This window comes from Cyprinodon variegatus, unplaced genomic scaffold (assembly GCF_000732505.1).
Source record: "Cyprinodon variegatus isolate N-32 unplaced genomic scaffold, C_variegatus-1.0 Scaffold915, whole genome shotgun sequence".
NCBI lineage: Eukaryota > Metazoa > Chordata > Actinopteri > Cyprinodontiformes > Cyprinodontidae > Cyprinodon > Cyprinodon variegatus.
In genome coordinates this window covers 312,394-324,487 of record NW_015151368.1, presented here as the reverse complement: position 1 = coordinate 324,487, position 12,094 = coordinate 312,394, and the positions used below count along the sequence as shown (strand labels likewise).

General features: G+C 41.3%; 1 protein-coding gene across 3 annotated transcripts in view; it reads left to right on the top strand.

Moving 5' to 3' along the window:
* Positions 1–3,727: 3,727 nt before the first annotated feature.
* Positions 3,728–12,094, top strand: part of LOC107099878 (chromosome unknown open reading frame, human C10orf71) — a 14,824-nt gene continuing 6,457 nt past the window's right edge. The window contains exons 1-3 of one of the 3 annotated variants that reach the window (XM_015398157.1): positions 3,728–3,859; positions 5,979–6,876; positions 6,959–12,088. In XM_015398157.1, coding sequence (XP_015253643.1) covers positions 6,849–6,876; positions 6,959–11,961 — 5,031 coding nt within the window. In that variant the 5' untranslated portion in view covers positions 3,728–3,859; positions 5,979–6,848 and the 3' untranslated portion in view covers positions 11,962–12,088. Of the gene's footprint in view, positions 3,860–5,978; positions 12,089–12,094 lie in introns of those variants that run through there. The other 2 variants (XM_015398159.1, XM_015398156.1) reach the window with 2 other exon arrangements.

The window sequence follows — 12,094 nt, the reverse complement described above, 5'->3', positions numbered from 1 at the left end:
CTGAGCCTGTGGGTGCGGGCCTAGGGCTCCTGCAATTGCAAGTATGGAATTTCCCCTACAGACCACCAGGGCGAGCGAGAATACCTTTGTTCAACCTGAAATGACTCATTTAATCATCCAAAACGTTATGGAACACATTAATTAACTGAAAAATGTTGCATAGTGTGCCTTTTATAAAGGAGAATAAGAATAATCGTAGTGTAGGAGCCATAATGATAGGTGTGCATGTCTATGTATCAAGTGGGCGTAGTTGCTGTGTTGACACATGTGGTGACAGCTAATTGCTTAAACAGAGGTTGCAGAAACTTTTTACAACGATTATAACACTTTTATAAAGGAGCTTCTGATCAAAGGCTATGCTGAGAAGTTTCCAGGGAAGGAGTTAGATTGCGCTGATGGAAAGATTTGATATATTCCAAACCATGGAGTTTACCATCCCACAAAAAGAACATCACTGAATGCTCAACTGCTCCAAGGCCCTAATCTTACGAGCTCTCTGATTGGAGTTGTGACTCGCTTCAGAAAGGAAGCTGTTGTGAAAATAGCCGACATTGAGTCTGGATGAGCAATAGACCAAATGTACTAAATGTACTTAAAATAATCCCTGTGAGTCACAGAGCATGGAGAAGTTGGACCTGGAGTTGGATTATCTGCCAGTTGAAAGATCTATTGAAAGTGACTCATTTAGGTTCAAGGTTAAGCTTAAGGATAGACCACTTACCAGAAGAGAAATACTTTCAACCATTGCTTCCATTTATGATCCTCTTGGAATGCTGAGCCCAGGGACTTTGACAGCACAGGAAATCCTGAGAGACCTCTGCAGGATAGCATTAGGATGGGATGAGACTTAACACGAGTCAGTCTTGAAGAGCTGGTTGAAATTACTAAAACAGCTCCATTTGTTGGGCAAATTTGAGGTCAGTTGGTGTCTCAAACCCATCAATTTTGGAAAGACCCAGACAGCACAGCTACACCATTTCTGTGACGCCAGTGAGGATAGACACGGAGCAGTTACTTACTTGGTGTTGAAGAACAAGAATTCTGAAATGCATTGTACTTTTGTAATGGGAAAATCTTGAGTTGCTTCTCTTAAATCTGTAACCATCCCTAGGATGGGGCTAAGAGCTGCAACTATGGCAAGCGGTATGGATGTACTGTGGAGAAGGGAGCTCCAAAAGGAGTACATTAAAAAGTACATTAAAAATGAGACCTCACGCTATAAAGTATTTATGTCCAACATAGTCTCACAAATTCTCAAGGTATCTGATGCCAAACAATGGAGATATGTGGATGGTGCTAGTAACCCAGCACACATAGCCTCCAGGCTAGTGAAAGCTGATGCATTGATCGAACATCCTGCATGGTTGTCAGGACCTCAGTTCTTGCTGCAGCCTCTGAGTGAGTGGCCTGTCAGTCCACAAAATATCATTGTGCTGTCACCTGAAGATCCTGAGGTAAAGAGAATATCAGTGGTTAAACCCATACATACAGAAGAAGAGCCTCTGTCTTGCCTGATCCAGTATTTTTCCTCCTGGATACGTTTAAAGAGATCTGTTGCATGGATTCTGAAAATAAAGAACTGGCTTCTGTCCTGTGTAGCGAAGTGGAGACAGTTACATCTGTCCCTGGCAAAGTCTGACCTCATTGGAGAGCAAACAGAGTCCTGCATAAAAGAGGAGATGAAAAACTTCAGAAAATATACTGTGACCAAGCCACTCATGGTGGAAGCTTTGGACAAGGCTGAATTGGCCATAGTTAAATATTGTCAGCAAAAGCAATTTCCTGAGGAATTCGCCAGTTTGGAGAAAGGAAAACCCATTAAAGTATCTAGCAATCTTCGGAGGCTCTGTCCATGACTGCAAGAATGAGTCCCCAAGGGTTGGGACTGCCTTAGTGGGCTGGTGGGAGGAAGCACAGTAAGGCAGGTGGGGGGAAAACATACTGTCACTGGGTCAGGTTCAGTCGCACCGTCCCCTGCCCCCATCCGCTGGGGTTCCCGGACCAGCCTCGGACCTGAAGGCTTGGATCGGCTGAGTACCCGGTGTATTTAGACTACGTGCTGCACTGTAGTTGACCAAAATCTCGGACGATTTTGAAATTCCCCCCACCCTTTTTTTTTTTAGGTATGAAAACTCGGACATGTCCAGGAAAAAGAGGACGTCTGGTCACCCAACCATATCAACAATTTCAATGTTTCAGTGAGGGAGTGCTTTGTTGCTAAGATGCGTCTTTGCTCAGCGGCTTCGCTCATTGTAAACCAACCAATCAGCGCACAGTTCATCTAAATATATTCATACCATAAAAGGAAGAAAACCTGTCCTTTCATTCTAGGGCTTTTAACCAGGCTTGCATTAGGGAGTATAGAACAGCAAATATGCCATTTGCAGCCCAACCAATGTTACACACCCTATTCAGAGACCTTAAGGACCAACACAAAATACCCTATATAATCTTTCAATGACCCCTTAAAACCTTTCTTTTTTTTGCCAGATTTTTCATTTTGTTTACACAAGCGTAAAACAAAAAGAAATTCAGTTTAGAACAGTTCTCTGGAGAAATAAATTTTTTTTGTGCAGCCTTGAAAAATAGGAAAAAATATATAAAAGCAGTAATATAAACATATGACCGTAAATTTAAAGTTGTAACATTTTATATATAATATATATATATATATATATATATATATATATATATATATATATATATATATATATATATATATGTTGGGGGTGTGAGGGGTCATTTATAATGTTACAGGCCCAAGACATGCAGCGCTGGGATGAAATGTCTTTAATGGAGGGAAGAGGTGCCCCAATGATCCTCTCTGCTGTTCTCACCACTTTGCTCACCGTCTTCCAGACTGAGATGCTGCAGCCCCCACACCACATAGTGAGACAGCTGGTCAGAAAACTCTACGGTGCTTCTGTAGAAGGTGGTGAGGATGGGTGGGGCATGATTAGTTACAGCAGTTACAGCACTACAGCTGAGCTAGTTACTACAGCTAGTTACAGGTCTGCAGCTGAGCTGTTGGTGAGCAATAGAGGCTGGTTCTTCCTGATGTCAATGATGATCCCCTTCGTCTTCTCCACGTTCAGGATCAGGCTGTTATCTCTGCACCAGCCCACCAGCTGCTCCACCTCCTCTCAGTAGTCCAGGTCATTGTTGTCTCTGATGAGGCCCACCACTGTGGTGTCGTCTGCAAACTTCACAATGTGGTCGGTGGTGAACCTGGGGACGCAGACATCTGTCATCACGGTGAACAGCAGGGTGCTCAGGACACAGCCCTGAGGGGAGCCTGTACTTAGGGTGATGACATCGGAGTAGTTCTGTCTGACCCGTACTGACTGAGGTCTGTCTGTGAGAAAGTCTAGCACACAGGTGGCAAACTGGTTCCAGAAAGAGCCGTGTGGCTGCAGGTTTTCTTTCCAACCAAGCAATGGCACACCAGACTCCATTCATCTCATCAAGTCATCATGTTCAGATTGGACTCACTTGATGAGATGAATGGAGTCTGGTGTGCCATTGCTTGGTTGGAAAGAAAACCTGCAGCCACACGGCTCTTTCTGGAACCAGTTTGCCACCCCTGGTCTAGCAGTTGTTCCAGTTTGCTCATCAGATGCTGTGGGATGATGGTGTTGGAAGCTGAACTGAAGTCCAGTAAGAGCATCCGAATGTGGGTTTTCTTCTCTCCAGGTTTACCAGGCTCAGGTGGAGAGCAGAGATGGCAGTTACGTCGTAGGCGAACTAAAATGGGTCAAATGTTGGCGGCAGACTGGAGACCATGTGTTCTTTAACCAGCCTTTCGAAGCACTTCATCATGATTGGAGTCTGTGCGACAGGACGATAATTGTTGAGTGAGGTGAGCTGAGGCTTCTTTGGGACTGGAATGATAGTGGCAGACTTGAAGCATGCCTGCACTACAGTTCGGTCCAGCAAGGTGGTAAAAATGTCTGTGAGGACAGCACCCAACTGATCTGCACACTCCTTGTACACCCGCCCAGTAATGTTATCAGGCCCAGGGGCCCTCCTTGGGTTGACTCTCCTCAGAGTTTTCCTCACTTCAGCTACATCCGGGTTTAGTGACTACTCCCCCTGGTGTGGAACAGCTCTCAATGCTGGAGGCTGTTTAGTGCCTCAAACCTTCCAAATAAGTTGTTCAGTTTATTTAGGAAGTCAGTGTTTGCTCCATCTCCTGGGAGGAGGGTGTGTTGTAGTCTGTGATTACCCGAATGCCTTGTGTTGCTGGCATCGTTGAAAAGACCCTAGATCATCTGGCTGGGGTTCTGCTTTACTGACCTGATGGAACGGTTTAAGTTGGAACGTGCTGCTCTCAGTGCCTCTTAATAACCAGACTTGAAAGCTGAGTTCCATGCCTTTAGCAATTTCCAAACCTCTCCATTCATCCAGCGTCATTGGTTGGCCCGGGTGGTGATGTCCTCAATGCATTTGTTAACACTGTAATGCCAAATGTATCATATTTGATACATACGGTTTCTGAAATATTTTTCGTCTGACACCTTTTGCATAATTTATTGGTAAAAACTTTGTTCAAAATCCTATTGTACACAATCAGATATACCTGATAACTGAGGGCAGAAGACTACACAAAAAATTATCTTGACTTATCGCATAGTAATTAATGATTAATATAAAAAATTTATTTCTGTTTTTTCTTTTTACAAATTTAGTTAAAAGGCCAAATAAGGACTTAAAACCAAAAAAAAAGTAATTTTCTGTTTTGTTTTATTATTGGATCAGGCTTTAAAGGGTTAATGTAGGCTGACACAGTCATGGCATACTCATCAATATTTAAAAAGTTGTCATAGGTTTTTGCAGCCTTGAAGATGTTCCAGTCAGAGCATTCAAAACAATCTTGGAGTTTCTCCATGGCACCCTCAGACCACATTCTTACCTCTTTAACTGTGGGTTTAGCCCTGATCAGCTGGGGCTTATATGCAGGGATAAGAATGACCGAGAGATAATCTGATGACCTGAGGTGGTTGGAAGTAAAGCAGGTCTCAAGTGTTTTCACCCCGAGTTGCAAAGTCCACATAGCCACTTTTGTATTAGCACTAAGGGGCACGTAAAAAGGAGTAATGCTAACCATACTAAACTCTATGGGTAGATAGAACGGTCTCCATTTAACAGTCAGAAACTTGATGTCTGGAGAACAGAAGCTGGTGACCGATCTAGCATTGTTGCACCAGCTGTTGATGATGTAAAGACAAAGCCCGCCACCTCGAGTCTTACCGCAGAGCTCTTTGTTTCTATCAGCTCGGTATAGCGTTAGCCCCTGCAGGTTAATAGCATTGCCCAATATTGCTGATGACACAGCAGTTACATATCACCTTTTTTGAATAGAGTTTGAGTCGGATATTATCCATTTTGTTATCCAATGCGGAGGTTGGAGAGCAGAATCGGTGGAAGCGGCGGTGTATGAGGATTTCTGCTTACCCTTGCAGTTAGCCCCCCTCTGCAGCGTTGCTTTCTCCGTCTCGCGCATCTCTTCCTCAAGCCTTGCTTGGTAAGGGATCCAGCTGTTGTTATGTTTACATCTGTCAGCTTTTTAAACGGTCAAGAATGTCTGTATTTTAAACATTTTTTGACCGTAGCTCCAGCAAGCATTTGCAATCATAGATGCAACTTTGATGTCTGGTTTGTAGCATTTTAAGCTGCATATTCTGTGAAATTGTTATTTACATTGTCAAGAGCTATTCTTGGCCACTGCCATGAAGTGCCACCATGGTAACCTTTAGACACCCAAACACTTACCAAATAACCTGGGAAGAAGGACAAAGGACCTTTGATTGTCTTTACTTACAAGATTTACTTGCAAGGAGAGCTGGCAAGCTCAAATGTATATGTCAAATGTCTATTATTATAGGTTAATCATGTTAATTTTTTATGTTCCAGCTGCTTACACTGTAAGGCTTAGAGGTTTACTGATGTTGACACTGACTCTTCTGCTCTCTTTGTAGGTGAAAAGACAAATCCAAGGAGTTCACTGATGTTGAAGTAAGCTGGAGGAAAGGATCAAGTTAGCTGCAGCAGCAACAGAGGGCACAAGACATGTAATGAAAAAATACTAACGAAATTGCTGATAACATGAGCTACCTTGAAAAGCGACACATAAACCATCGGATGGGAAGCATGCTTCACCATCGTTTCCCCAACGGTTTCACTGACCTATTAATGGATGAGACAGATCGAGAGGTCAGCACCCTGACTGACAGGGCATTCCGTAGTCTCTGTGTTGGTGATGAAGCAGTGTACAATCATGATTTTTTGTGGGGATACTCGCCATACAGCTGCTTTAAGCCTTTGGCAGGGGAGCCCTTTAAAACAAATGTGCATAGAAAATCTAAAAAAGCAGGGCAACATCAATCTGATAAAATCAATCCTCAGCACTGGAAACAACACCAACAGGAAAACATATCCCACATGTCATCCTTTCTCAAAGTTCTGCATACTGCAGAGGAAAGAACTGGAGGTATGGTTGACTCAAATGATGAAGCATGGGATAAATCGACACTTCGAAGCATAGAACAAGAGCTTTCAGAATTTTCCTCTGATTATCACACCTGTCTATCAAATAGATACTACAATAACAATCAGCTTGATCAATCCAGTGATGGTTCTTCTAATGAAAAGGATGTCAAGATTTCATCTAGGAAACTGACAAAGATTAAAAATGTTAAATCTACGGAAAAGCTGAGAAAACTCAACATCAAAAACTTTTTCCTTCACAGTGAGTTTAGTCCTTTTGAATCATGGACAGATTTTAACCGGTACCCCTTTGGAAAAGACAATACAGTCACTGATATTCTCTCTGCTGACAATGTTTCTAAATGGTACAACATACCCTCTTACAAGGAGGTGACTGGATTACACACAACTCAGATTCTGAATAAAAATGAGTTACAGTCATGTCAGAAAGTAACTTTTGTTTGCTCTGCAGCCAAAGTTCCTAAACCCACTACAACTCCTCCTCCATCAAAGGCCCTGCCTAAACCTGCTGCACCTCTAACTGAGAAGAGGTGCCTTTCAGATGGAGGGGATAAAAATGCTGCCCCTTGGAGGCGCACTGGATGCAGAGCAAAAAATATGGTTGCGGCAAATCAACTTGGAAAACCAGCTCAAGAGAGAAATTCAAAACCAATGGATGAAGAAGTTGAATCTGCAGAAGTTAAGACAATTCAAGAAGTAAGCTCTTTGGCTTCTACACCATTTAGCATCTCTCACCTGATGACTCCTATCATTCCTTCCGGAGAGCCTACAGAAACCCTTCAAACTGTTCTCTCACCCTCTGTCTGTGACCTACTGGGCAGTACTAACTCTGAGGCCAAAGTAACTCCTGAACCTCAGGTCAAGCGGGAAACTTACAAATCACTTGCATCTAGTATCCTTTTTAAATTGAAAGACAACAGGAAGAGGGTGAAGAGTCAATACAGCCCAAAGAAATTCAAAACTCTTGAGCTTATTGAAGGTGGCTACCAAACTTTACCATCAGATAACACAAATCACCCTCTTTCTGAGGGCAGTGGCTCTGGCTTAAGTACACCTGCAATTTTAAAAGATGGGCTGACAGTTAGTCCTGTTTTGGAACATATTGTATCCCCATCACATGTCAGTATTACAACACATAACAGTGACAAGCCCGTATCAGAGGATTATTTGGTAGAAAATGTACTGCAAGGTAAATGTGAAGCTGATAATATCTATCATGGTGAGGAAAGCCGCATTTTACCACTAAATATCCCAAAAAATTGTCAAAGTCCACTTCCAAGAAAGCTAAACTATTCATCCCCCACTATGTACGAGAAAACAAATCATGTTAACAGTGATCTAAATAATCCTTCAGGTCCTCAGAGTAACAACGCTCTTGCTGATACTAATATATTGAATAATGGGAGAAAAAGAGAACTCTGTTCCAATGCACTGTCAACAAACACACGGTTGTCCTCAATTCCTTTAAAGGTTGATACAGATTATATGCCGGTAATTTCACCCCAAACACTTAAGATAGGGCAGCTATCATCTGGGGGGGACACAGAGATTAATGCCAAAACTCTATGGGTTTTGAAACATAATAAAGAAGTTGCAGTTCAGCTGGCTCCCAAAGAAGACAAAACAGGTGACCAAACCATTTGTAGAACAAATGCAATCAAAGATGCAAAGGAAGCCATCAGTATGGCTGGAAATATAGCTCAATCAGCAAACCTTTTAGATAGCAACAGCAACCATATACCAGATGCCAGTATATTGAGACAGAAAGAAATTGACCAGAGAGCTTTCAAACTAGCCTCTGAAAGTAGAGTGGATAGTTTGGTAACAGGAAACAACTATGCTTTATTGAAAAATGAACCATGTCATGTAATACCGGTTGGTAAATGCAATGTACACAAAGAACCTCCACCAGTGCCAAAGAGACATTTTTCTAAGTCAGATGCACTGCTTTGCTTGTCTGTAGGTAAGCAGCAAATGCATGCTGACAAGGTTTCTAAAGATGATTTGCTAATTGCAAAACTAGATTTACAAACTGAAGAATGTGAATCTGCCCAGGAACAGGGGAAACATAAACAGGTATTTTCATCTAGACTGAACGATTTTATCAAACATGAAAAACAATCACTGACAAGCAATGAGCGAGCAAACTACAAGGAAACCTATCTGAAAATGAAAGCAAAAATGGAGACAGATGAAGAAATGGAGTCAATAGCACGTTTAAGAAATAGTGAGTATATTTCTAATGATTTTCAGGCTTTAAAAGAGCTGGAAAGAGCACGACTTAATGATTGCAAGCTTGAGAACATGAGGAGCAGACTAGAGATTTTTAGAATAGAGAAAGACGCAAAGGCTAAAAACAATTTAATTTCTAGGAAGCTTCGAAATATAAAGAAAGGTATGCTATCTGTGAGAGGAAACGGGTCAACAAAGAAAAACATATTTGTTGTGAAGGAGCACGGCAAGCAGGATGTCTTTGTGAACCAAAACAGAAATTTAATTGCGATAAAGGCAATTCTAAATTATGACTGCGAGGAACTTGAGGAGGTTAGAGCAGAGCGAGAAAATAGATGTAAATTTACAGAGCAGGGTGAAATTACAAAAGCTGGAGACAACTTTATTGAAAAAAGTGGTGAAACTTGGTCACAGGAAGGTAGAAAAGACCATAAAAACTGTATGTTTAAACCAACTGAAAAAAAGAATGACAGTACTTTTCCACACAAGGAGAAAAACCTTAAACAAAGATTTGGTGACTTGAAAAAAAATAGAACACTACCTGGACCACCTGAGAAAGACAGATTAGGTAATAAGGAAGCAGTGCCGGACATTGACACAGAGGGTAATAAGCAAAATTTAATCTTAAACATTAAAGGTGAAGGCATGATAAAAAACTTAGATAATTATCATAGAGAGACAAGATTACCAGAAACAGCAGGATATGTGTGTAACAACAGGGAGAAATACTTGACAAATGAAAGGGATGAAGAATGGATTGATGCTCCTCTTGTTGCACCAAGAACCAAAAAAGTGGGCAGAAGGGAAAAAGGGAATCCAAATTTTGGAAGCAGTGAGGAGCAATTATCTAGAATCAGCACAGGTCCTGAAATTAATGTAAGTGGGGATGTTAACAAAGCTCTACTTTCCCAGCATGAAACATTTGATAAAGAATGGCAAGATGAGGTGAAATATACCAGTTTAAAACAAAGTTCAGAAACAGATATGTTTACGTTTGGGTTGGGGAACAAGTTAATGATAAACACAAGTCTGAAAATAGAAGCCACATCTGAAGGTCATGCTAAACCTCAGGAAATGTACGAGTCGGAAAGAAAAGCCTCTTTAAAACCAGACAGTATTACTGAGCAAAATGACAATATAAACAAGAAAAAAAAAACACAACATGAACATTTTAAATTAACTAATGAAGATATATATACAGATGCAGAAGAACTTGGTAAAATCCCTAGAAACATTGTGTCACCTTTTCTGCTGAAAAAAGATGTTAGAGTTGTAAAGAGCCAACATGATCAAGCTAGCATGTCACCAAAATCCTGCTACTTTACCATGGAAAGTACACTAAATACAACCGCAGAGAATGGTTTAGACTTCTACTTTTTGGGAAACTCACCAACAGAGGTTAAGCAGGTTAATGAACCAGGACAGACTGTATCGCCAAATAATTTGAGAGAAACAGGGGTGGAATGCTGTTTTTTAAGTGGTCAGGAATACATGCTAGATAGCCTTAAGCAGCCGTTAAAGTCTACCAAATCGCAACAAGAGCTACCCTTTATGGACAGCCCAGCAAGGTCAAATGGATTAGATTTTGACAAACAGTTACATCAGACAAATGAAAACCAACAGCCATCAATGTCAAATGGATTAGATTTTGACAAACAGTTACAACAGGAAAATGAAAACCGAGTGCCCTCAGTCTCAAATCACCTTTCTACCAACAATATCAGCATTACTACAGTCGACGTCTTTAAAGTGAAAGAGATATCAGCAGGGGAATCACCAACGTATTTGCTTGCATCCTCAAATATTCAAAATGAAGGCTGTTCATTCATCCCACAACAAGAAGAAAGGTTTTGTATGGTGAACCCTTCATCTGAAGGCAGAAAGGGCTTACAAGCTAGCACTGCTGAACCAACTGATGACTCACCTGAAAATTCTAAAGTTTTTATGGAAAGAAAAAAGACAAAGGATATTATTGAACCAGTATTTATTTCTAGAAGCAATAATGGCCAAAATGGGCTACCCAAACCTCCAAAAGTCTTACCAAAATCTGAAAAAGCAGTTCAAAAAGCGATTAAACTTACAAACAGAAGGATGAAAAAGGATGAGTCCCAGAGGTTGACGCAAAAATTATCTCAAAGCAGCGGAAAACACAGGGCAGAAGATATGAGGAATAATAAATCAGAGCAGAAAAACAGTGGCAGTGCCAAAACATGCAGTAATAATAAAAGAAAAAATTATGACAATAACCATACTGCAAAACACCATAGCAACGACAGCCATGTTCAGGATGAATGCCATTCAGCCAACCACAATCAAAATGAAGTAGAAACAAACCACAAGAGCTGGAGACAGAGACAGGATTCCAAGGAAGGCAATTACCAAAGAGCATCTGAACCAACCAATCTAACATCAGAAAGACAAATTCACACCACTGACAGTTATGCCAAAGAAAAGCCAGATTGTAAGGATTATAATACTGACAGCATCATTAGTAATGTGCCGGTGTACAAAGTTCATGTCAGTGAGAGGCCTATGTCAAAAAGGCCTTTCAATCGATCACAGAGTATTGATAGATACCTGGGAAGCCAAGAAGAGCATAGGTTTAGCACAAATCTGCCAATCAGTGAGAGACTTGAACCAAGGACTCTGCATATTGAAAACTCAATCAAGCATGATATTCAACAGAGAGGCAGAGCCAAAGAAAAGCCAAACAAAGGCCTACCCCTAAGAAGAAGCCAAAGTACTGATGCATACAACACTAATAGAACACCTCTATACAGACAGTCTAACCACACAGGTCAGTTTTCTTGTCAGTCTAGCATGGACCATGCTGTTCTTACACAGTCTCTCCCTATAACCCAACGAAAGCTCCTTCAGGATCCAGACTCAGGGCAATACTTCTTTGTTGACCTGCCAGTTCAAGTCAAGACAAAAACTTTCCTTGATCCTGCGACAGGAGGCTATATCCAGCTGCCAGTACAACAACCGGATGGTGGTGTTCCTCAAGCACCCAAATTAGAAGTTTTAACTTCTCCACTGGTTGTTTATCATAGTTTTGTACCGGTCCCTTTATCCCCCATGGCTCAGAAAGCCAACATACAAGCATCTCATGTGGAACCAAGAGGATTACAGCATAGACAACAGGAAATGGCAAGACACATTAAAGAGGGACGTCAAGATTTAATGTTAGCCGAATTTCTGGACACCGAAGAGCTAAACTGACCTGGCTGATGGGCCCTTTGTTTGACCCTTTGTTTTTTTGTTAAGTTTGTTGAATTCCAGGATTTATCCTTGAGATGTTCTGTCTTGGTCAGTGGTGTCAAAAGTTCACACATTTGTTACTTAAGTAGAAGTA